General features: G+C 43.5%; 1 protein-coding gene across 4 annotated transcripts in view; it reads right to left on the bottom strand.

Annotated features, from left to right (window-relative positions):
- nav2a (neuron navigator 2a) overlaps positions 1–27,346 on the bottom strand; it is an 80,664-nt gene that overhangs the window by 33,298 nt on the left and 20,020 nt on the right. For 2 of the 4 annotated variants that reach the window (XM_088371387.1, XM_088371389.1), the window contains exons 1-3: positions 12,511–13,116; positions 2,052–2,169; positions 399–451 (exon numbers count right to left, since the gene is read on the bottom strand). In XM_088371387.1, the coding sequence (XP_088227513.1) occupies positions 399–451; positions 2,052–2,169; positions 12,511–12,708 (369 nt within the window). In that variant the 5' untranslated portion in view covers positions 12,709–13,116. Of the gene's footprint in view, positions 1–398; positions 452–2,051; positions 2,170–12,510; positions 13,117–27,346 lie in introns of those variants that run through there. The other 2 variants (XM_088371390.1, XM_088371391.1) reach the window with 2 other exon arrangements.

Below are 27,346 nucleotides of genomic sequence, written 5' to 3'. Positions count from 1 at the left end.
CAACGATGGAGGTGTGTGTGTGTTGGTTCCTCTCTGGTGCTTTGCGAGGCTTCAGTAGTCTGGCTGGTGGCCAAAAATAGCCCCCTCAGCTGGCACACTGGCCCAATTTACGAGGCATCACGTGCGGCCGTCGGCAGGCCGTCTCATTTCCCCGCCGAGGACCCGAAAGTGCAAAAATGTTGGAATCTGACTCGGGGCATCTTGAATGTCATCGCGCGGAAAATGTACAACCGCTCGGACTTACACAGGAAACAGGAGGAATATTCTCTCCAGCAAGAACAAAACAAAAATCAACGTTTGAAGGGGCGGCAACCTTCAAGGATAACATTTAGCGAGCCAGCCCAGGTTCTGTCAGCCGCTGCAGGTGCTCTGCCAAAACAAACCAAAAGATCACTTACCATCTGAGAGCGGCTCTTGGGGCAGCCATTGATGTCATCAATCTTCTCGTTGGCTGAGGACGGACGGAAAGAAAGAGAAGTCAAAGAATGAAAGGCGTCCTCCCTGATATCCCCCGTAAAGATGTCCGTGTGTCCCTCTAGACACTCTGGAGCTGAATGAGGAGAGCAGAGGTGCTCCAGCTGATGACTGGGACCCCTCCTCGCCTCCCCGCCGGGACTTGAAACTCTATCTGGGCAAATGTGAACGGGGCCGCCGAGGATGCACTGCTGCTTTCTCGGCGGGGGCGTGTGATGTCAGGGATTCCTTCCGTCCATTAAAGGCCCAGCCCGCAGCAGCTGAGACGCCACCAGCAGCTCAGCAGCTCAGCGGCGACAACTGTGCCAACAGCGCAGCAGCCGCGAGGGGGCCCACCAAATCCCAAATCACCTACATACCACCTACAATGCCCAAGTGGAGCAGGCAATAACCCACCAGACCCAAAATATTGCTGTTGCCGTTAATTATTTGTATGAAGACTTGACAGTGTTACAATTTGAATGGGATCTCCATATTCTTGTTTAAGATCAAATAAATAAACAAATAAACAAAATAATAAAGAAATAAATATTAGATAAATAAACAAATTAATTAAAAAAGTATTATTTGACTGCGTTTTAATAATAATTACTACATTAATTGAGGAGAAAAAAAGCATATTTTAAAACAGATCTTGGGGGGGTATGTATTCCTCTATGAAACTCCTCCGTTTAACTGGAAGGGAATACTACAGAACATTCTTAGAATCAGTGTGACTGCTGAAAGAAGAATGACATGCAGATTCAGATCAAAAGCATTCGTCAAGCAAACAGAAACCCCGAAGCAACCCACATCAAAATGCGCCGCGCAAACAGCGTACCCAATTCCCCGCTCCGCTGGCGAGACTCTTCCAAAACTCTTCAAAAAAAGAATCACGTGCAGATGCTCGACAAAGAGTGGCACTCTTTCTTTTGGGTGACAAACGGAGCCCGATAAATCATCCAAAATACCGCGTCAGTGTTTACGAGCCGCGAGATGCTGAGTTACGGTGGGCGGACTTCAGACTGGATGCTGGCGGCAGACGAGATGACAGCGACGGATGAACTGAGAGGACTGACGCGGTCACGGAAGGGGTGAAGGTCAAAAGAAGAATGTAACAAGTCAGAGAGCGAAGCATCACGTCAACACATCTTGTTTCAGTAAAACGGCTTTGCGCTGGATCCCGGTCAGTCGTAAAATACGTCGTCAAATTCTGCTACTGATCAATATAAACCCAGTCAGGCGCTGAGGTTTACAAACTCGGGTCAATTAGTGGAGCCCAGAATTCAAAGCAAACATGGTGAAGCCGCATTTAGCTGTTATGCCGCATGCAGCTTTTTTCCTCTTTTAACTTTCTTCTAAGTATCAAAATCAATTTCACAGTCAGAAGTTTCAGGATTTTTTTTTAAATCTATAGATTGTCGTCAATGTACGTTATTTTATTAATTCTTAGTAAGCAACTTTTATTCTCTCAACTTAGCCTTTACACATCATCTCCGAACTTAGAGTCACATGTCATCGTGATTTCCAAATGACAACAATGCGGTGTGAAAGTGAATCCGATCCCCTTTCAACAATTCAAAAGTTGTCTCTCTTACCGACGACCTGGATGATCTCAGCCAGCAGCACGCCATCCGCAACATCCGTCTGAAGGTCCTTGATCAGGCGCTTGTGTCCCGACTTGGCGAGGTAGTGGTTGGCCCAGTCGGTGTAGATCTGGCGGCGGACACACAAGCCACAGCTTTTCTCAAAACAAACAAAAAGAAGCCATGCCGAGATCCCGCGACACCCTCGCGTCCTGCGTGTCTTTCAAATTCCATCAACACTTGAAAACTTCAACCGGGTAGAAACAGTTTTATGACGCTAATAAAATAACAGGACGGTTGAATTGAGCGGAGAGTAGCCTTGTCTCTTTTGTTTGCAGCCCGATCTGGCATCTATCTGCGTGCTATTCAAATTGGGGCCATTGTGCTTAGTGCCGGGGCATTCATCTTGGAGCACACGGGCGGCTGCTTTCAATGGGCCACGCTGACATCACCCTCTGGGGACAAAAAGGGACTCTTCACCGCCATGGGGGAGGGAGGGAGGGAGGGACGGAGGGAGCAGAGCAAGCATCTGAATAATATGAATAGCGTCCTTCATAATTAGCCGACACTTTTGCTATTGTTATTTTTCCATCAATGGATGATAGTTGTCCTTTTTTCCCACAACTTTGGGGAAAAGTACTGAAAATTACACCACTTAAGCCCCCCTTAAAAAAAATTGAAATCGAGTAAGTCCTCCCCAGCAGTAGTTGGCGCTATACCCCGTCAATTTGACATCATGTAGGTCAGAAAGAAAACCCTCGGTCCGCAATTTCTTTACATTGTTTTCAGTTCAATTTTATACATCAAATGTACTACAGGTATCGATCGGTGTTTGGTCCCTCCCAAAAAAAATACAAATTGACACCGATTAAGTCTTCCCCGGCAGTAGTTGGCGCTATACTGCGTCAGTTCGACATTATCTAAATCAGAAAGAAAGGCATCGGTCCACAATTTCTTGACATTGTCTTCAATGTCATTTTATATATCAAAAGTACTATAGGTATCGGTGTTTGGTATCGGCGTGGACAAAAAGTGGTATCGAGCATCCCTACTTCAAAATAACTGAGCAGATTATACAGTCCAGGTTTACCCTTCTATGAAACACTCCTACTATGACCTCAATGAACTCACCAACCTAGCATTGAGTGATTCTTTTCTCCCGTCCGTAACCCGAGTCGGGAAAGCCGAACGATTGTGCAGCAACTGAAGGATCGTGTGGCCAGAGAACAAGCACAGCGATGCGCATGACACGATTGTGAACCTCACTTTGCGGTGTTTACACTCCAAACACAGCCTGCCTTTGCCATGGTGTTACTCATCAGAAGAATCGGCGATGGCGTTCAACAGGTGCGCACTTCAAAGCGGCTCACATGTTGCAAGCGCACGCTCTCATCTGGTCGCACGGCACGTTACACGCACAATTCAAGCGTAACGGCTCGTGAGAAAGACTTGAGTGGCATGGAAGGGAAGATAAATCCTTCACTGCAGGATTAAGATCACTGCTTTCGATTCACAGTGGTGCAAAGGAAGTCCAGTGTTCAGCGGCCATTGTGTGTCCTTTGAAGTAAGTTCAGGCCGCTAAATAAAGGGCTTGAGTTGGAATTAAAAGCGAGGTGAAATGGGTAGCTGTCAGGGACCGAGCGAGAAAACACAGGAGGGTCACATAGCCCAGGGGGGCCGGCAAAAGTACGGTCTGGCCGAGGGGTTCAAAAAAAAAAAAAAAAAAAATCACAACATTCGACTTTGAAGCCATTCTTAAAGTATTGCTTTCTTTGCGAGACCAGAGATGCCTTTGAGGTTAGACGTGGAGAGAGATGTCTCGAGAAGATGACAGATCAACATAGCGGAAGCATGAAGTCACTTTTTAGGTTCATGGTTGAAGTAAGGGTCTGAGGGCTGCAGACTCGAGTCATTCACTCATTCAATGCAAGTCCAGTTAAAATTGATCATCGGCTATATCGTCAATGGGAGCGAAGGAGTTAAAAAATGACTCACTATCAGAGGTTAAATATTCAAAACATCAGCTCCAAATGCTAAAATAAGACATTCATACTTACTGGGAATGACACAAATATGTCTAAAACTCTTAAATGAATAACCAGGTACTTTAAATTGTAGAGGGCGGATCTCAACATTCTCACAGAAATCGTAAACCTCTCCCTAATTTTGGAAAGTACTGCCCGGTACATTCCCACGATTCAAGCCAGCAGCAACCTGATACGTCAGGACTTTGTGGCAACTGTCATGTGCTTTTCCCTAATTATGAACAAAGCTCGTGGAAAAGTCTTCACGTATGCTAATTTGAAAAAAAAACAAATCGAGAGGACGAATAGTAATCAATGCCTGCTTAGACTTCTAGTACTGAGGATTCATTCATACAGACACATACAGAAATCCGCCTCGCATGCAAGCGCCCCTGCTAACGCTATTTGCTGAGTCACCAGGCGGCGGGAGACTCATGACGCACGCTTCGAGGCTTTGCACTGCGGGTCGGCTTGGCACGTGCCAGCAAAACCAAAGATTGCCCTTGACTTGAGTCACAACTGATCGGAGCACACGCCTAGTACTCTGTTATTTTGCAAAATCACTTCATTATTGTAACGTTTCCAATACAGAGAGCACAAAACACCACCTCGGTGCTTTTCTCACGTGTGTTAACAACCAAGATCTACCGGAAAACCATTATGTTGATACGTTTTGTGGCTAATAGTCTTGCTAATTTCAAGGTCCACTGGATTAACAAAGTTCTTAACACACATCTTCTAACATGAGAAGGAAGCACGGTGAGGCTTTTCTGCGTCAGCCGGGAAATTTTGAAACAGACGGACGATCATTCTGGAAATGCTAAAAACATTGGAGATGCCGTGGCTTCCTTACCACTTTGTAGTTGTGGCAGGAGAAGCGACTGAAGGTCCTGGCTGGTACCTTGAGGCCACCGGACTCTGCCATGTGTCACCAGGACGAAGACAGGTCGAGGCGAAACCCCGAGAGTGCTTCCTCATGAAGGTCAAGTGTAAAAAGTATATTTAGCACCCTCAAAGCGTATCGTTGTCTCATCTTGTTTTCCGGAATAAATTACGAACTGTTTCTAACTTTGGGCATTTAAGTGCAAAACAAAATGGACGGCAGTCAAAGCCAAGCGGTCTAATATTGAACTTAGAAGAGCAAACACGACACACCTGTGTAAGCCGTGTAAAAGTTGACCTAGGGGATCAAACTCAACACCCTCTCGCTGCCAAATAAACACATGAGCTTCACACTGAGCTGCTAACATCAAACACTCTTCAAGTTTACAACCTCCAACATTGAACACGATCTGCAGCCGCCTTCTTGCATGACTTTCTCTGCTTCTGTTTTTTTTTTTTTTACATCCTTGTGAAGTGGCTTCGGACCACAGAGAGCTCCGAGCGTCATGTCGCTACTTGCTCCAAGTTTGGCGCATGAAAGCTGTGCGGTTTTGTGAGACATGGCGGTCATCGTGGGCGCATGGTAACGACTTGGCATTGCAATTTAGAATATGGGAAGTATCTATCAGAAAGCTGAGAGAGCGAGACCAAGTTGAAAATAACTGCCGCGGTATGGAAAGAGGCCGCTCTGGAAATAGACACGCTTGCGTCTTGATAGCGTCGCTCTCTCAGTTTAGAAATTCATGAATGAACGTGACATCCTTTTTCAGATTCCATCCATAGAATGTTTATGTTTTTACACAGCTATATTTTTCATTTTTTTTATAAATAGATTATTCCATTGATGAATCGGCCACAAAACAATTTTCCCCACCATTGCCGTTTATTAACCATTAAAATCAATGATTGTTGTTTATTTGGCGATCACAGACAATTAAATAATATCACAAGGGAGGGATTGACGTATACATTGTTTTTCAAATTAAAAGCAGACAAATGTCTTATCATTGCTTAATTCAACATCAATCAGAAAATGATCGATTCATCAATTAATTCTGACACCTCTACGCGAGATGATCATTAAGTCCCTACAATCACAGGTATTTCTTTCCCTTTGACTTCCTTCAAAATGAGTCACCGGACACACCAAGGGGGGGGGGGGGGGGGGGGGTCATTTATCCGTCCATCTGTCTGGATTGGTCGCAGAGGCGCATAAGCACCACGAAAGTCGATAATCAATAGCTCAGTATTGAAGGACAAAGGATGTTGGACACTGACTGCACTTCATAAGAAAAAAAAAAAGGTCACTTTAATTTTTGGAGATGCTCACAGGTTCAAGTGTGTGAGCTAGTAATCTCACACACACACACACACTGACTGACCCCATGGGCCAGCAATCCCTCGCCCCCTCCCCTCAGGTTAGTGGTGTCCAATTAAAGCAGACCTCTTATCAAGTGATCTTTAGACTCTGGTAATAACCTGCTCCACTTCCATCTCCTCTTCCTCTGTGGTCTCACAGGCAGATCTAGATAAGAACCACGTCTGAGTTACACACAGAAGCGGGGCGAAAAGAAACGTTAACTCCATCCGATGCGGCGTCCGCCATTCAATTTCGGTCACACGCAGCGGCGGCTTGGCCTTCTCATCTACCCGCGCTGCATGAGCGCTTTACACCTGCCCTGCCCTCTTTTTATCACCACGTCCCAGATCCTGCTCAATATTTAACATCCATGCCGCATAAAGGACAAACAAAGGAAACTATACAAAGATCAAAGTGCAGCCTGGTCTTTTTTTTTTTTTTTTTTTTAACGGCAGGGCGACTGACACAAATTCAAAGCATGCCTGCACGTCGGAAGGTTTCAAACTGGTGAAACCAGAAGTTCCACTGACTTTAAAAAGAACTAACAATTCTCCAAAAAGATAATCCTGACTGAAAAAATGTCACCACTAACAAATTCAATGTCACTTAAAATGTTGAGCGTTCAGCCTACCAGTTTCATCGTAAGGTTCTTTGGTTCCAATCGACACAGCATCAAACTCATCTTCTTCTACGGACGCACACACCTGCCTCACATTGGCCGACCCAAGCGCATCCCAGCTTGCTGCTGAAGCTTCATTCCGAGAGCTGTTCAAAAATCTCCACCGAAAAAAAAAATCACAGGAATCCACAAGAAGGTCTGAAAGCACCTTGTGGGAAACGACGTGAGTGCTGTGTGCCGGAGCCACAGCAGGTCTCTCTAAACCCGAGGTGGGCGTGGCTAAGCACCTCCGGCTTGATTCCACCCACTCCAAAATGCAGCTGAGTGGAGGGAAAAATAAATCCAAAAAGTGGAAGGCAAGAGGAGCAATGAGGCGGCCAAAGCAAAGAGGAAGCGGGAGTGGACCCTAAATCGGACCCCCCACCCACGGCAACACATTGTACTAATGCTCTTCAATGGACCGTTGGTCAGATGGGAGGAGAAAGAGAGACCTCTTAACCCCTCCCCCGGTGGACCCCCCGTTAAAGCCAAAAAGTGAGGAGAACAGCCCAAAAAAAAAAAAGAACCGGTGCAGCCTTGATAGCAGCGTAGCCAAACCTCCAAAACCTCGACAGTGTTTCCTTTCTATTTATTATTTCGTAAATCCCTTTACTGTCGTTTGAGAAAGAGCCAAGATTTATTTTCTCTTCGTCCCACTTTGCTCTCTGATGGGCCGTCACCCGCAGCACACTGCAGCTGCGCCGATGCCGATTTATGCCGATGTGAACCAACCGAGGCTTCATAACCAAAGTGTTTTTTCTACACACACACACACACACACAGCCTGCATGCCGCCAACCACAAATGACAAGCTGAATGTCAAATTTTGGGAAAGGCCCAAGATTCACTAGAAGTTCCCACACTAGGGGACGCTTGATCACTTCCAGCAGGCTGAACCCAAAAGTGCTATAAGCATCAGGAAGTCAACAATAATAGTCAAATGCGGAACGTTGCGTAAAACTAAAATAGCAGTCTGGAGAGAAGACAGGGAGGGGCACCATTTTATTTTATCAGCGCTACTCAGGTTCTTATAGAACGGTAGTGTCGAACACATTTTTTTTTCGCCATTATGACAAAACAAACTGACAAATAACTGCTGGTCAAATATTAAAAAATATATATATTATTAAAAGTGAAGACAATTTGCAATTCTAGTAATGAGACACGAATTTGATTTGTCTTCGCCGGCCACATACAATGATGTGGCGGGCCGTATCTGGCCCCCGGGCCTTGCGTTCGACACCTGTGTTCTAGAACCTTATTAATGTCCGTTCCAATACTTTTGCTCACTTGCAAAATCTCTTAGTTAGTGACTGACAACACATTTTGACCTTATTTTCTCATAAATTAGAGGTGCAACAAAGTCTTCATGACGGTGCCAAATGTCATCGTAACCTCACGCGAGCTTTTCATCTTCTGAAGAGCGACGACACATGACGAAGCTTCCAGACGTCAAGAGTGTCGAAAATACAAACAAATAGACAAGCTCACGTTTCCATCAACATTTTCTTTCATTTGTCAAATTTACACGGCAAATAAACGCCAATCCCCCATTGGTGCTAACCGGCATTGATTTAAAGGCTCCAGCAGCACAAAATATGTCCGCATTTATATTTAACTGTTTTCGCACAAGCTCGTTAAGTAGAGCCGCAGTGAATGGCCCGGGAATTCACAGTCCCAGATAAATCTGTGTTGCGGTAACAAAAGGGCAGGGGGGGGTGTCAACCCCGCTGTGTAGGGGCTTTTGTTTTCTTTTTTTTTTTTTGAAGGGGGGTTCCCAGTTTAACTCTCCCAGGGTTGGGGGTGGCCCCGCAGCCTGGCTGTTGGACATATGGACACGCTGAGGCCAAAGAGCAAAAGACAAAAGCAAAGGGGAACAAAGTGGACTCTAACTGTGTTTTTGATTGACTTCCTCTCACATCGATCACATTCATTTTCCCATAACGTTGTCGATACATTTCAAATCATTGATACTTCCACATGAACTTTCACACCAATGCTGGCTAGAAGAACCATCACAATGGATCTTTACTGTAATTGCTCACATCCATCAATGCTAAAAATGACCTCCTCCTCCCCCAAGGCCGAAACGGCAACAATGAAGACGTCATTTTGGAGACATCTGTGCTCCAACCCCTGCGGCCATAGATGTACATTAGACGTATTCTAAAGGTTGCACATTGAGGATGCTGCGGGTTAAGAGCTCAGGGGACGTCATACGCGCAATCAGGTCGTCATGGCAACCAAGGAAATGTTCCAATTGTCGTGAATGTGGCAAAAAAATTCAATTAACAATACATTGTCCCATGAATTAATTCATAATGATTTTAGGCTATTTGTTGGTAAGTGTGTCAGATATTCTACTTGCAGATCTCGGCAGAACAGTGACATCACCACTTGTCCCCTCCCTCTAAATGTGGAGGTCATATCAGTTTACCAGCAGTCTCTTGGCCTGAGGTGACCTTGGCCACGGGCCTCTGGGGGGGATGACTTCAGCCCTCCTAGCCCCAATTCCTGCTTTCTGTTGACTTCCATCCCGAGATGGAGCTGATTGCGTTAGTTTAAGCGTCTCATTTCCCCAGTGGGTGGCTCTCACAATGACCCCCTGTCTGCACCGAAGAGGGGGAACTTAGTGCAGAGGAGGAGAGAAATTGAGAGCAGGAAGGCACCTTGCAGGGGAGATCAATGAGAGGATGCTTGAGTCAGTCCGAGCAGATGCTCAAGCTGAATTAATACGGTTACGCTCAGCAATGACTTCACACAGGAAGGCGAGGGGACAAGTGCACAGGAAGTGCAATCTGATGGCCTCGCATTAGGCGGAGATGAGCTCATGACTGGAGACGAAATGTTAGCGGATTGTTTGCATCCTTCAAATCAAGTGTAAATATGATTTGCCTTTATTCGGGTTAAGCACTATATATATTAAAATTCTGATATACTGATATATCTATTATATTATTTATTAAAATTATTATATTATAAAAAATCTATATATATATATATATATATATATATATATAGATAGAATTTATTAAAATGTATTATATGAAAAAAAAATTATTGCAGAGAGAAAAATTCTCTCATGAAGTCATGGCACAATTATCCCAAAATAAATCCACAAATGTGATTTATTCACTCTGAGCTAAAGTGGGATGCAACTGGATGAAACCACACATTTCCCAACAGCTCGATGCGGGAGACACTGGCCGGTCAGTTTCCATAAAATAGTAGAAGAAGTCAATAGCTTCCTTGTCATGTACACTAATGCAGTGGCGCCTTGACTCACCACATAAATGACAATATTTAATTGATAAGTATCCAATACAGGACATTATGACATCATAATCTAACACGTAGGTGTCAAACCCAAGGCCCGGGGGTTAGATACGGCCCACCACATCATTTTATGTGGCCCGCAAAGACAAGTCGTGCATCGACTTCATGTGTCAAAACTAAAACTACAAATTGTCTGCACTTTTTATTTTTTATTACCACTCATTTTGTTTTTTTCACCATTAAAATAAGTCATTTTGTTTTGAGAATAATTCATGGAGTTCACAAGTCACCGGATACATCCGCCGATGCAAATCTATTCCCTTGTGATATCTCGCCAAATTTAAATAATTTAAATGAGTGAAATGATAACGCGAGGCAATTAAATATCTCTAATAATGGACCATGTTTTATTGATGAAGCTCCGTGTCACTGTCATCCGGTGCTCGTATAGAAAACGAGAATTTAATATGCCGGCTATCGCGGCAAGGCCTGTCAATCTTGGCGATCACATTTGTAAATAGCAAACAATGAGCCCTTTCAGCTTCCCAATGTATTTTATGAATGTTAGTGTGAGATCGATTCGGCTTCCAGGTGGAGCTGAGCCTTCATTGTGACCTCAATAAAGTAGATATTTGCACAGGGGATGGCTTTTTCTCAAAAGATACTTATCAAGAAAGGAGCCCCTTATCAAGCTGTCACATGGACAAATCATTCCCTGTGGTAGTGTGTGTGTGTTGGGAGAGGGGGGGTCGGAGGTCGTGTGTGTGTTTATTAATGATGCTGAGCTTGCCGGAGAGTTGACAGAGCAAACCACATATGTGCAAATATACAAATGTTTGTCTTGCATTTGATTTAAAAATGCAACTTTATTTTCTTTCATTCATGAATCAAAAAATCTTTCCTAAGAAAATTAAAAATAAAAAGCAGATTGCAACTACGATAGGACTGGCACAATACGTTTGATTGACAGAGAAGAAAAAAAGAAGTGGCCTTGAATGAACAAGTGCGCAGATTTTATATTAGGGTGCATAGCAAAAACGAACCACTAGAGGACAGCAAAGTTGCAGAGCTTTTTTTTTTTAGTCTAAACTAGACTTCCCACATGCAGCAACGGTAGAGTGACGCGCCACAACACAGAGCAAGTGATGTCCTCACTGGCTTGTAAACACTAACGGGATCTCCTCACATGATCTAGTGGCTATCACGGATTAACTGTTCCTAACTGTACATAACACCTTGGTGTGTTTGGAGCCAAGTTGGTCGGCCAGCTGGGAACGGGTAGCGCACACCTCGCTGGGCTAATCCCTCAGATGAGTACCAGCACGTTCCATTGGGAACTTTCCAATGGAACACTTTCCATTGTGCATTTCCTTTACACATATTTGGAACCTTCCATCTTAAGGAACCGCTTATTTCTAAAAACGATAAACGCTATGATTCTCTTGAGGGAAGGATGAACAAACATTTACAATCAGGAGCGGGTCGTGAGTAGATGGATGGTGCGACACTACATGCAAGGTCAAAGGGTAAGCCAGCCGGGAGGTGAAGACGACTGCCTTATCAGCACCGCAGGGATGGAGAGAGGCAATAAAAAGGGATAGCGGCCGAGAGAGAGAGAGTCATTGAAAAATAGGTCAAAGAGAAAACGTGATTAGCCGTCAAAGAAGCGACAGCACGCTTGTATTGGCCTCCTCAACGCCTTACAAGGTTGCCTTGCGTGGCGTTGCTAAGCGCGCCCAACGTTTAACAAACACAGCAGAGTGCCCGTGCTGACACGTGCGGGCATCGCAGAGATAGCAAACACAACGCAGCCGACCGAGACAGCCTCGCTGACGTTTGCGTCTCCTCTGAAAACATGACCAATCATCTATCTATGCCAACAACATATAGTGACAGGACCAACAATTTCATTTTATAATAAACACGCAGATCCACTTGTTGCTAGGCCAAAAGTTCACAATGATAAAAACGTGATTATTTCTTTTTTTTTTATATGACCGAGGATTTTTCAAATGTAACTTGGCTGTCTTGGCGCAGCAAAACACCGCTGAACTTAACGTCGTGAAAGGCCGTTGCATTATATATGTGTTTTATCTAAGAGATCCAAATAAGTGGGCCAGCGAAGGAACTGTGCCGCTTGCTGTTGTTTGAATCCAAACGGTATTACGGTGATGTCAATTGCTGGCGGACGTCCGTAAAAAACCCCCCAAAAAACAAGCGAATTTACAAAGTAAAGAGATATTCGACTCCATCGTGAGTTTTGGTCCTGACCTGAGCGTTCTGCCTGATCTCCGAAGGGCCTCGTGGACGTCCCAAACCCAAATGTTGGTTCAGGGATGGAATTTGGGTCTTTAGTGGCGCAGCGAGAGCCGACGACCTGCTGGAGACTTGAGGGATCGGCAGCGCGCTGTGTACCGGTTTGGGGAGTCCTGACTTCATGCTGGAGGAGGCCACGAGGATGGCTGGCATCTTACCCCCGCCAAATTCTCTTGGCGTGCATCTGGATGTGCTCTCAGCAGGGAAGTGAGCTAAGCTCCCACCCTCAAATAAAAAACAGCAGGGGGGCTCAAAAGCCACGGAGCCCACCTGTTAGCGGTTCCTTATTTCTAAAATGTCAATCTTTCTTGGGTGGCAGACAATTCCATAAAGTCCAGAAAGGCAGATAAAAAAAGAATCCAACTTCAAGCTGGGAGGAATCCAAAGTGGACACGGTCGGGTCCACTCTCCAGTAATGAGCGTCATTAATCGAGCTGCGGCTGTTTCAAGAGGCAGAGCAGCACGTCTGTTTGATTGCGTCGGCGAGACGAGTCGAGTCGAGGGAGCAGAGGCGACGTACGCTCGCTTGAGCGACTCCTCGGCGTATGACAACACGGGCTCAAACACGCTCGAGTTGACTGGCTCGCTCTCCTTCTGCCTGCCTGCCACTATGGAGCAGGTGTGGCTTACATGTGCGCTGACATATGTGAGGAGGAGAGCAACACACACACACACGCACACACACGCTTTTGGATTTAACCCAATGTTGTGCATTCTCATTCATAAAATAATTGTGTCAATGTGTTCTCCGTAAAAGAGTTATTGGATGAAAACACATTTTTCTGCTGTATTAGTAAATACAGCAAAATAAATTTGCAGGACACTTCATTAGGTACACTGTCAAATCTAAGCAAAAAAATTTGAATTTGCTTGAATTTATTTTTACACTTAATATGACTTCTATAGCAACAAAGGCAGCAAATTGAAATTTCCACGAATAAATAATCTTTGTTTGCAAGACAGCTTGGACAATGGAAATAGAATCACGTTATAATATTTCTAAGGAGTGTAAAAAAAAAAATATATATATATATATATTACTTAAAAAAATGTGTAAAAAAAAATACTGCTTAAAAAATAAAAGAAAAAAATACTGCTTAAAAATGTGTAAAAAGTTAAATAAATAAAAAATAAAAGAAAAGATCATGCTTCAAACCCCACCACAAAACACTTAGACTTAGACAATTACCGTATTTGACGATGCTCAAAGCCAAGGCCAATGACAAGGCTATTTCCGAACATAACTTTAGATTACAAGTTGTGCAAACATCTTAAACACAGCGCTCAGCTGCTAAACACTAAAAATACCTCCCAACAATAACACACAAAGCACATAATTCAGTGATTATAGTCGAGGCACTTCCGATTAGACTAATCACGGAAGTAAAAAAAAACGATGTTTGACTGTTTTCATTTGTGTTTCCTCATCTGTGTCTGAATTGAAGGTATAATTACATGACGATTTATCTTCACGGGCCGTCTCTTGGATTTTCCAGAGGTTTCCTTTTTGTGTAAGAGTGGCCAATTAGTAGATTGTGGTCGGATGCTCAGCAAGCTTCTAAGGGTACCAAAAAAAAGAAAAACGGAGCTTTGCACTTGTGTTGGGTTCGGTTCAACGCACTCGAGCAAACTCACATATTCAAAATTAGCATTTACATAATTACAGATTCTTGTAACTGGATTAGGATTAACATACTAAATGTTAGGAGCGACAGATAAAAGGGTGAGCATCTAAAATCTTTTTATCTGATTTACAGATTTGTTTTTCAGATTGCCGATCGAGCAAAAACGAGGGTCACGCTGGAGGACTTTCTCAATATGAAAAAAAAAAAACGTTTTGTGAACAAAAAGCCCGATATTATTGGAAATCACACTTTTGGGAGGAAAATGTTGACCTTTGACCTTCAGTCGAGCTCATCATGAACTAAACTCACCCATATCCTGTCACCAAAACGAACACATTGGAAAGTACGCTCGCCACTCAACAGCCTCTCGTGTTGGTCGGAAAATGGAAAATGGGAAAACATGAGCATCACGGGAAGGGAACTATTTTCCCATGATCCACAAAGAGCAAAAAGTATTTTCACGCAGGCATCTTTGAAGTTACCTGACGACAGAAGACTGTCGTCTAATAATAGTTTAGCTGTAAATGGGCCCGCTATTGACGGCGAGACTTAAAACGACTTTCTGCAAGCCTGCTTGGTGTTTATTCTGTATTCCTGCTCGGAATAATAAACATCTGCGTGGGATGGACATTTGTGTCGGCGCTGCTCTACTGTAACTATGGCGATACTGTCAACAGAGATTACGGCGAGTATCAAATAATCCTGCGTTAAAAGTTCCGAAAAGATCCTCCTTGTGAGTCAGACTGAACTTCTTTCCTTTTATGCTCATTTCAGGGCTTTTAACGTGGGTGGGACGACTACTACACAAACAATAAAAAAAAAAAATAAAAAAAAATCATGTTCATTCAGGAGGGCAACGTTTGGCTTGCATTTGGTTTTTGGCTAACATTGTGGTAGAAAAGTGCCGACCTAGCATGTTAAAAGTGATGTAAATGTTCATATTGGCTCAGGATTGAAAAAGATCAACAGTTTGGACCCAAATCCGGTTAAAGCGCCGAGGGAGCCCCGGGTCAGCTTTACAGCCCGTTCATGGCTGCGGGGTACCAAAACACAAATGGCTGCCAAGTGCTGCCCACCCAGATGAGCACCACTTACTCACAGCCTCCATTCAATAAATTCTCCTTCCTTGCACAATGACGCAAAGGCAATAAAAGACATTTTGAGTAAGGGGAAATAAAAATAAATGTGATGTAACACACCTGCCGTAATGCCAGGCTAGGAAATGGAGACCTCCGTCGTCAACAAGTATTGAAGTACGCCAGTTAGCTGAAAAATTAGTTCTAAGTGTTCAGTTTTTATTCAGAGTCGTAAAAAAAGAAAATCTTAAAAGTCGTTTGAATGTTCAAAGCTTGGTAAGAGGAAGGCAGCAAGCCTCTAATTTAGCAGATGGTGGGAAGATGTTTCAAATCGAGGAGTGGCACCAAAAAACAAACCTATAGAGGCGCTAGAAAACTCATTTTATGGAGAATTTGCAAATTGTTAGGGCCCACCAGCAGTTTGTAAATTTGGGCGAGGGCACGTCTCAATTGTTGTTGCACTGAACGCCGACCATATCTGAGAATGCGGCCTGATACCAGGAACCATGTTACCTAGCAACAGTGGGATTGCAATGCTCTTTAATGCTTTCCATGGTGAGTGGAACTGCCACACCACCAACACGTTTAATAACAAACTGGCTACTAAAAAAAAAACAAATTGCACCTGCAATTTCAAGTGCATCCTTTTAGTAAATCCCTCTTTGCATTTATACAAGATCAGATTTATTTAAATATCCCAATAATAAAACATGATTAGGTCATTTGAATAATCTCCCTAATTTAATTGTCTATAATTCCAGCTCTGGTTTTAATGACATTGTCCCCAGCTACACACTTTACCCAAAGGCAATTTCTCCCTCTTGCTGAGGTGGCCTGGGTGACTTTGGCGGAGCAGATGCGCCTTGAAATGTACATGGACTGATTGTGACAGCGGCAATCTGGAGATCAGATTAGAATACGCGCTCTTTATCACACTACGCAATCCTTTAAAGAGCTTAGCGAGTGGCTCCAGTCTGCCTCTGAACCAGCATGCCGGTCGGGTCAGGGAACCCGTTCCATGTTGCCCCACTCTGCTCACCGGGCTAATCCTGTTTTCTGCCAACCTGGCAGCGAACAACCAACGCGGGGATGAAAGGAGAGAAAAGAAGTGACAGAAAGAATGAATGTGTGTGACAGCATGACGCAAAACTGCTCAAGGTTACGAGCGCCACTGTTTTTTTCGTTCCGATTCATACACCTTTCTCAAGGCCGTGTTCTATTACCTTAAAAGTTCTTTTGACATCAAATCAATCTTCCACCATGTCTTGAATCTGTGGTACAAGACAAACATTCAAGAAGATTTTTTTCCCCATTATGCCGAACCCACAAAAAGTCCTGAACGTGTCATTATGAGCAAGGTTATGTACATTCATTTCATTTAACTAGTTTTACTGACTATTTTGATTATTATCTCTTCAAATTCAAGTACTCAAAAGCTCTCCATCCAAAAACGTTGAGAAAAAGAGATTTGAATACAAAAGGTGGTGCAACACATGTAGACAAACAACTATATTTACAGGCATGTATAATTTTTCAACGAATTCAACTGCTGCTTACTGAGGACCATTTCCATGTCGAATTTAATGATGTCATTAACTGGGGATGAGCAAGGCTGATACAGTTCAATTCATCTCAATGGGGAAGGATTTGTGAACCGCGACAGATTTGATTGAGCACGATTTAATTTGGACAAATGGCTAGAGGAACTTTCAAGCTGTATTGAATCTTGTACGTCAGTCACACATACGAACATACGAGTACGAAAAAGAGGCGTGATGGTCACCCAATGTGATTTCCCAGCACAAGACCTGGCGGGTTGTTCGACATGTGTGTCCTGACCACAGCAGTCACCCGTAGCGCTCTTTCAGGAAGAGAAATAAATATCTATTCCGAGCGGACCCGAATAGACACCAACTGGACTCGAGATCAGACATAATAACTTGGGAATGTAACATGGTGTTAATGTAAAGAGACAGCACAGGTAAATAATGGCGCGGCTTGCTGGATGGTGGTGAGCCCAGAACTTTTGTTGCTATCAAAGCGGTCGTCTGTTTATTATGACAGCTCGCAAGCTTGCAATATTTTGGAAAGATGAAGACTATAAGGAGCAATTACATGGACTCGGGAGTAAACATTCACACCAGGTTCGAGTTAAAAATGACAAATTTAGGGGTGAGGAAAAGGACACGCATAGAAGGCTCACCCAAGACACAAATAGCCTTCAAGGTCTTTCAAAACAATAGTTGGAAGCAACAAACTACAAATACTCTTATTGTATTGTACTTATATGGTTGTTGTCATGACTTTTTATTCTTATAATTAATTTTTTTATTAATAATGTTAATCTTTGGGGAGGATGACACAAAAAACATAAGCTTAATAATAATAATAATATTAATAAAATAAAAACAATAACAATAATAGCAGTAATAATAGTAATAATAATAAAATAAACATTCAAACACCTTAAGATGTATTTCTGCATTCTACTACTTTTTATTACTTTTTTAATTTACAACGTATAGAAAAGCTCTTTTTGATGGCAAAAATGTTGCGTGCTAGCTAGCGCTTAAATAACGTGACATGTTTTGTGTATTTTTTGGGTTGGACCAAGATACCAAAACAGGGACATGCCGGTAAAAACCACATTTTCCTTTTGTCATCCAGTTACTATGGATCATATTTTTAACACAATTATCTGCGTGAGAATAATTTGGCCTTTACTGGAAAGCAACTGTTTGAAAAACACATTTGAATGGCGGGAGGCTCCGAGGGGGGGGATGTACAGAGGATGGGAAGAGAGAGAGAGGGAGGAACACGCTGAGGAGCTTGCTGGTTACAGCCGGGAGCCACCGAAGCCTAAAGCATCCTTTTACGAGCCTCGACCGTGTCGGATCACATCAGCGTCGCTGCCAGCGCCACATACAAGCAGACATCCGCATCCGAGGCCTTGCATGAAAAACACGAGAACCCTTGAAATGGGCCTACATGATGGGATCCCACGGCCCCTGTGGTCCGATTTGAGAATAGCGGGCGGCTTACATGCACAAGCACGAACACGCTCGTGTTAAACACGATGAAGTGCAGGTAAGCACGTTCGGCCTATGATGCTGCGAGTGAGCGACGTCCCGTGTGGGTATAAACAGAGCTGACGAGACCAAATAAACAAACGCCGACCAATCAGAGTCGAGGAGCTGTCGTTTGAGGACGCACTCCATGATTCTCACCACCAAGCCGCAACTACTGCTTTGCCCTTTCGTGGCAGTAGCAGCAGGGAACCGTGCGGCGATTTTAAATGAAGTCTTAGTAGCGCCGCTCTCGTCCACGCGGCCTGAATAAATGTATTTGGACAAGAACATTCCTCAATCTCAACACTGGGCCGGGTTTGGAATAGATTGGTTCATTCAGAGGGGAAGCCGGGGACACACACACGCACACACACACAATCTTCTTTTCCTTCCTTCCTCGTTAATCAGCTCTGTCTGAAATCAGTGGATTCATTGAAAATGAGGGAATTATTTAAAATGGGTTTGAAGTGAGGAAAAAAAAGTTTTAGACTTTGAACTTCACCGTTTTGTACTTGTCAAGGTATGGAGAGTTGGGATGTAATTAGAATTGGACTGAAGTTTATTATTCAGCTTGAGGGAAGAACGTTTCCTCGGCTGAACCGCCTTTGCAAATGTTTCCTTCTCGCGCTTCCAAGTCAAATGCCAAATGACACAAAGACACATTATATTCACGGCGAGGAAGTGGAACCTGCCCAGAGAATGCTCGGCCAATCTTAAACCAAGACCCCGTCAATGACCCCGAATGGGATTAGACTTGTGCATAACAAGAAAGAATAAATGTCAGCTTCAATGTGTTTAACTCCACCTTTAATTTGCTGATTAACTGAGCCGGCCGGCTCAGACTAACTACTGCTCGTCGGGTCACCGTGTTGACACGAGGATCCCGAGAAAGACAATTGTTTTATTCTTGACACGGAGTGGAGGCGGCGGTAGGGACACGGCCACCGGCAATGGAGTTTGTGAGAAGGTAATCTCTGTTCACCTTGCAGGCCGAGCATTCTCATTTGGTGCGAAGCCTTAAACCTCTACGGGGCATTTCTGTTTGTCTGGAGAATTGCCGTCTTTGCTTCTCAATTTATTTTATCACAAGAAGGTGATATTGCCATGACCCCCGGCGGCTGCTGCCCTGGAGCGGAGATTGGAAAAGTGCACGCCCAGGGTCAAAACATTTAAGATAGTTTGAGTTAATAATTTGGTGACTTTTACCACAATAAAACATCTTTGAGTTGGAGATAAAAAAAAAATCCTAAATCCACAGATACACTTTTTTCCTTGTCTTCAAAATCTAATATTCAATTGAACAGCCATTGCCGACAAATGAACTGTGCGACGATTGAAAAGGAGCTAAGTGATCATGCGTTGGTGATCGCTGGTGATTCCAACTTAATCAGCGTGCTTCGGTCCCTCAAGATATCTCCTAGTAATTACTATAATCAACATGGGCTAAAATCTTGTCTCTATGAATCTCCAATAAGAGATGAAATATGTTGCATCTTAGCAAAAAAAGATTTACAGTCCATTTGTCATCCAACTCAGCACTCGCTGATGTTTTCACGTTCACTTCTCTTATTGTTTTGTTTTCCCCCCCTTTGACCCAATTTTGTTCTCGCAGTGTATGATGAGGCCATTTGTCACTGCGCTGATAGGTGTGTGTGTGCATGTGCGTGTGTGTCGGAGCTCTCTCGCCTCAGGCTGAATGAACCTTCCTCCGCAGAGACTCTGAGCATGGGAACCAATCAGACGGCTCGTTTGCTCCAACATTATTATACAAGCAATCTTGTCGAGGTCAAAAGTGTCAATGTGCGAATGTGTCCGTTTTGAGGGGAATCGTGACGCTTCTTTTGGTGGGGTGGGGGGGGGGGGGAGGGTGGGGGTCGCCGGAGGGGTCACCTAGCAACGCCGAACTCAACTATTGATGGCGAGGTGAAATGACGCATCAAGAATTGTCAGCAGGTGAATCATCAATTAAAAACCAAGGCCGGTGAACATGTACGCTTCCAGACTTCAGAGCGATATGGAATCAATGAAAAGCTTCCAATTTGTATGGAAAGAGACAAAACACCGATTGTTGTACACAACTCAGAAATCTTAATGGCAACACGCACGCACACCCTTGCTTGAGGGAGGACGATCTCCTGCTCATGGTCTCTGTCTGCTGTTTCCATGGCAACATGCCCGCTATATCACTTCACAGCATAGCCGCCAAAAGACAAGAAAATAGCTATTTGTGCTCATTAGGTACTCAGTGCGGTGGTGCAAATCGAAAAAAAAATGGTCACAGCTTGAACGTCTCTAACATGGATTCTCTCTTTAGGGTCACATTAGACCCGAGACCGGGACTTAAGTCAGCAGCAAGGCTCGGTCTTATTACAGTACAAGAATAAATATGCAATGGTGCGCCTATTATACCTCCATGAAACAATATCGTCTCACTAAAATATGCACGATTAAACAGGAATACGCTTGGCCTTTCCCAGACGTTGCCAAATTAACTAAGCTGTATTTCAAGTCGAGGAGGGAAGACGTCTTAATAGGGTGTGATGAGAAACGAAAAAAAAAACTGTCTACAGCAATAAACTTTTCATTGTGGAGGAAATTGCTTTTACAAACAGTTTCTCTCTTTATGATTCTCGCAAGCATCAGGAGGAAACTTCAAAAGCTCGACTGTTCTATTTGTTCAATTTGAAATGTTAAGCTTGGTGGAGATTGGCGGGAGGGTGCAAGTTGTTCCTTCTCGCTGACTTTTATTCTTAGCACTTCGACATGAACTATTTCCTTTGTTTGAAAGTTGATGACCTCTTTGTCAATATTTACGCTTCACCATCATGTCTTCCAGGAGCTCCGAGGACAGAAGGCCAACTTTCAGATGTCTTCAATTACACCAGCAGACACTTAAAGGTTCTATCAAAAGTGCTACTTTGAGTCTGTGACGCAAAACAGAGAATTTTATGTCACGTGTTCCAAAATCTCGTGTGAGGTACGAGAGAGAGAGAGAAGCCACATGAAGGGAAACAACTGACGTCATGGCTGCCGTTCCACTCAAGACTTTCCGATCGCAACGAAACATCTGGCTCTTTACACCCTCCACCTCCGCAACCAATTAGCCCGTTCTCTCTCAACAATATTACAAAAAGCACGTTTTCCTTCATCCCTCGCTTTTCCTAAACAGTGGGGTACCCTGATATTCCTAAAGGTCTAATCCCACCAATATTCTCCACTGTTTACGTGGCGCGGTAGGCCGCGTTGCTATGACGACCGGCCACACCGGGGGAGTACTATAACTGCTGTGGAAAACTAAGTGCTCAACACCTAACGAGAGCCAAAATGGGATTAAACCAACCAGGTCAGCGTCATGGAAAAAGAGCAATCAAATTTGCTGGCAGGGTTTGAACAAAAAATAAAAATTCAGGCCTCACTTGATGATTCCATCCACGATAACCAACATTGGCCAATCGATGCAAGGATCCGATCGGTTCGCCGGGCATTCTTTCCGACACTGATCATTTAAATAGTGCCGAACAATGCGGTAAAAATAGACTTGAGCTACTACTGATGCATCAAGACAAGAATGTGACAAGTGGAGAACCCCTGAGTATCATGTGGACGCTCAAGATAAACAAACTGGAGAAACACAGGACATCAAACGATGTAAGCGGAGAGGACAATTCCTATTAAGGTACAAAGTAGATCAACATCCATCTTGTCCACTCCGCGCTACACACGACAGTGCAATAAAGCTTCTTCGGCTGCAAAAAAAAAAAAAAAGAGCACTGCTGTTTAAACGGGGATCCGTGTTGGATCATCGGAGTTATTGTTGGACTTGAATCTTCTGAAGATGTCAACCATCAGGATAAAAAGTAAACAGGACGGCTGTCGCTAGGTGACTTAGTCTGTTTGTATTTTCCATAGCATTGAACCAGGAACATCTTGTTTTGTTAGACCCAACTGCAGCATTTGATAAGGTAGGTGAGTTTTTTGCTGGCTCAACCACAGCATTAGGATTTTTTGCGTCAGCCTCATTTTTTTTTTTTTTTTTGTGTTAGCTTCAGTTGCTCTGAGTCCCACTATGCCTTACTGTATGGTGTTCCACAGGGTTCAATTGCAAGTACCTACAGGTAGTGAGGACAAAGCGGAGGCATCTCCAGAAGAAAATTAGCTTTCGGTAACGCTGCTGACTGGGCAACAAACCTGTCAACATATTGTGAATAAAAATGTGTCAACAGAACGTAACACCTCTGTTGTTTTAATTAAACACAATTATACGTCTTTATATTCCAAGAAATCAGCCACAGAGCGCTTCTTTTTGTTGCTGTAATTAAATGAACTGTTAGCTCAGCAAATTCACGATAATTTAATCTTCTTTTTTCGCCCTTCCAGGAAATGCCTTGAAATCCCCCCGCCTGTCCCCGGATCGCATGAGTAACACCCTCTTCCATTTGCATAAATCCCCTGTTAATTAAGACATTAAATAGGATCTTCTACGGACACACTTGCATGAGCTCACAGACGCCGCGCGGTGCACGAATTCATGTGCCGCCTTGAGCGTGTGCCTCTGTAATATGATTAAAGTCTGCCTGGAGACATTCCGCCGCCATGGTGGCATTTCACACTTATTGTTCTCAGTGACAAACCAAATTTACTGCTGCTCAACTGCTTTGTTTTTATCATTCATTAGAGAAGTGGTGCAAAATTATTTATTATTTTTATCATTATTTAATCTTGATTGTTGTACTTGGTTTTTTTTTTGGCCCTCACGATACTGGAGTCACTCGGAACCATTCCAGCAGAATTGGAGGTCATGCTTGTCCATAAAGTCAAATTTATTGTTGTTTGTTTCAATCAAACACATTTTATTTAAATCCGGATTAAACATATATGTAACATCGTTTTTTTTCAACTGTGTCAGGCGTGGCAACACACATAATCCAATTTCCCCTAGTTTCTTTCTTTAATTTGGAAGACCGATTCGAACCGTCTGCAATAACCACAAAACGCCACTAGATGGGAGCAAAGCTACTTAAAATGACTTAACGATAAGTATCCTGCACCTCCTATCAATCTCAAATTGTGACTAATGGAGGCATATTATGTTACATTTCCAAGGGTACGCAACACATAATTTACCATTTTGACGGATTAAGACAAAGGAAAAAGGAGAGAATGTGCTGAGGAAAAAAATGTCAACCCGAAATGTTTCTTGTAAAAGGGAATAAATAATGTAGCAAGCAGAAAGTCACAGATCCCACACCCACTCCCAAGACATCTGCTTCAAAAGAAGAGCAGACAGAAGAAGAAACCAAGCTAAACTGGTAAAACACCACACACACACAAACACACACACGAGCATGTCACTCCGCAGAAAAGAAGCATGTCTTGATCCAAACACGTTCCTGGAGGAAGCAACAAATGAAGAGCCCCACGCGCTCATGCGGCCCATTACCTCATTCAAACACACGAGAGGAACAAGTGCCTCTCGTGTCATGTTCTGCAAAGGCAGGTCTTCTTCCGTGGGACGGAGCCAATTAGAGCGAGCGCCCTAGTGATGTTTTAAGTCCTGCACGCTTGGATAAGCAGGAGACAGCAAGACGTAAGGGAGGATGGGAGAGAGCAAGACCAAAGAAAGGGTAATGGGATGTGGGGGGGCGGAGATGGAGGGGGTGAGTCAAGGTAGTCTTGGAAACTGAGGGGATGGCAGAGGGATTTTAGGGAGTTCTATACTCAAGCGAGACAGAAACAGAAGCAGAAAACTTAATCAAACTGAATTATTGTGGTTTTTTTTTAAATGCAATGACTTCATTGTCAACCATTATTCTGCAGCAAATTTGGTCTCATGCACGTACGAGTTCATCGTTCTCTCAATGTACAGAATCTTACTGTGTCCATTATAGGTAGTCGTTTGGACCGGTTACTGGGGGTTAATGTGGGCCCTCGTCAAGATCCGGGACAGGTTAACTGTCGGCAGCTAAGCCGCCCCAGGGAATAAAAGGTCTGCTCTAATGAGACTATTACGGGCCCCTCAAGGCCTCGGGGAAGCAAGGCACGCACACGGACGTCTTTTACGACATCACAGAATGGGCAGCCGAACTGTTTGCAAGCGGGTAAGCTAAATTGTAGCTTAACGATTGGAGCTGTTCCTGCCTTTTGCCCTTTTTCCTCTTCTTTTCCTTTCTTTTCTCTACACGCTTGTCACCTTGACACTTTATTACTCACTGTTTACTTGATTTACAGTCGCAGCGTGCTAACACTAACAGAAGAGCGAGCGCATTTAAAGGCGAAGATAAATTGGCTTTTAAGCAGCCGAGATTTCAGACTTGCATTGATCCCTCCTTTGATTGCTCACTGCAGGTTCGAGCCTTCTTTTTACTTTTAACTCATTCCCTGCCAACCCAGTTCATATCTTTGACGTCTATAACCATCAATGGCACTGAATGGGTTAATTTGGTGTTTAATAGGGCTGCGCACAAATGGGTGGTGACTCAACAACGAAACTATTACAAACATAAAAACGCACTTAGGACTGAACTAAGGGCCTCACTTGGCTTGTGGCCAAGTAGGACCAAAGTAAATAATGAAACAAGTCAATGGCTTTAAATGATTGAACGGATCAATTGATTGCTGCATATCGTTACGGAGTGCATCTGTCTCCTAATCAATACAAAAATGTGCTTTGCTGTTCTTCGAGTGGGAGTTGTCCACAAAGTACATTCATTCATCTTTTTCAAATCTTGCTCGCATTCTTCTTGACCTCGCTTCTTTCATGTTCTCATCTTACTTAATCCTCCAATGTACTTGCCTGTCCATCACACGGCATAAATAAAGAGCCGTGAGGCGTCCAAAGAGAAAACAATTGAGCAATAAACTTGAAACAGGAGAACCCATGGATTGTGATTTTGAGATATAAACTCCCGACGACATTAATGTCAACAAAGAAAAATGACATCGGTGCAGTCTCAATACTCACTAGTCACTTTGCAATAATGAAACAAATCTCCACTCATTTTATGATTTTCATTGGAGCTCAGCGTGTTCCGTAAGTTTCTTAACATTTCCCCTTCCTCCTACATGTTTACAGCCATTTTATTTCCTCCATGCGGCCATCTTGTTGTTTATTACCTCAGACTTCCCTGGGAGAATCCCCTGCCAAGACAAATAGGATAACATAAAAATTCCAAGAGCCAATTTTAACTCTCCCATTTGTCTTTCAGGCTTATTTGCAAAACAATAAAATAGTTTTACCCATTTGTCAAGCAGTTAATTGTTAAAACTCATTTGCAGTCTTGGCGGTCTGAGCTGAGATTTTATTTTTTCTTTCTTGCCGATTGCTCAAGTGATTTCTCTAGGTAATATTTCATTTTTTCAGCTGACAGGGCGCTACTTCCTGCCCCCCCCCCCACCTCTCTGACAGCCAGCTGGACTGTAATGCTGACAATTGATTGGCTGGCCTTTCTGCACCGTAACAAGACGAGCAGATAATAAACGGGGGCACGGGGAGGGGCTCGACATGGAGGACGTGACCCCTGATGGCTGACCTTTCCACATGACGTACAGAAGAGGTGAGGAGACTGTTCTAGTGGACTGGCGCTGGAGTGCACAATTAGGATAATAAAGTAGGACGAGATGTAGTGCGAAACACTTTTTGTTCCTCCTCAGCTCTCATCAGATGGTGACAATCTGTCAACAGTATTAAGATTTTCTGAGTCTCCAGTCAAAGATGGATCGATAATTTTGCATCGGCTGTCAACTCGTTCAGAATGCAAAACCTGGAAATGTGAGGACTGCGAAGAAGGCAACCAAGCGAGAAACGATATCGGATATTCCTTGGTGAAGGCTTTGACAGAATTGCTTGCGACATGACGGAAAAAAGTTTTGCCAGTCAATTCATCTTGTTCTTTTCACATAACCAGAAAAGTTGAGCCAACGAAATTATATTTGATTTCTTGCGTCTCATTGTTTGCTAACTGCACTCAGGGAGGACCAAGTAGAATAAAAAATTCTCCATCACGGTTGCAGCCAGAGGCTGAAGGAGGCACTGCAAGAAAAAAAAAAAAAAAAAAATCCCCCAAGCAGCTATAAATCACCTGACTTCCTGACAGCTATGGTGAGAAACAGGTCACCTTGGAAAGCTTCTGCCCTAGAAGATATTCACCTCGGTTATTTTTTCTTCAATTTGTATCATCCCCTCACACACACAATTAATGGAGCTAAGAAACAACAAGCGGCAGACAAGCACAATGTCACTGGATTCTCCTCTCGCTTGCCTGTCAGTCAAAACCATGGCCTCAGAAAGTGTCACCTTCCTCACCCCACCTCCATCTGATGGATTGTGCCGCTGGAATCGAGCACATCACGTGGTGTGTGTGTGCAGTGCATGTGTGTGTGTGTGGTGATTGTTCCTTCATTTGAATGTGTCAGCAACCCTGGAATAATACATGCGTGTTCAAATTTAAAAACGCTGTTGCTAGGTCATTTATTGGCACGTCAAGCCTCGTCTATTACTGGTTCACGTTAAATATGATAAATAAAAAATATCGAGCATTTTCATGAAATAAAAAGCTTGATTCCTTCTAATAAAAGTACAACTCGGCATTTGACCCCATTAGCACGCTCTAATTTTTCCAAAAAGTTTGCAGTAAACACATCATCAATTTATGGAGTGTTTATCAGGTGACAGGCAAAAGCAGAGTTTAAAAAGAATTTTTTTGCGCCTCAAAAGTGCTAAAATATGTGTAAATATTCCATTGAAGTCAAAGCTTACTTTTTTCTTTTCAGAATGGATGACAGGGTCCTCATGCAGTGTGTGTGTGTGTGTGTGTGTGTGTAAACTAAATCAAATTTGGAACGCTGGCACACATGAAAAAAAACAAAGGCTGAATTGATCTGAAAATATCTTTCTGAAGTTATTCTTGGATTCCGGGCCCCCTTTGGGCCATTCGAGTTCATTCTTGGGGAAACTCAGTCACATTTCAAAAACGGTTGTCAGGCTTTTTCTACCGTTTACACTGTCATGAAGAAGTAAACTGAT

This window comes from Syngnathus floridae, chromosome 3 (genome assembly GCF_059516105.1).
Source record: "Syngnathus floridae isolate MCC-2025c chromosome 3, RoL_Sflo_1.0, whole genome shotgun sequence".
Classification (NCBI taxonomy): domain Eukaryota; kingdom Metazoa; phylum Chordata; class Actinopteri; order Syngnathiformes; family Syngnathidae; genus Syngnathus; species Syngnathus floridae.
Note: the sequence above shows the minus strand (reverse complement) of the source record. Positions and strands in the feature narration are given on the sequence as shown.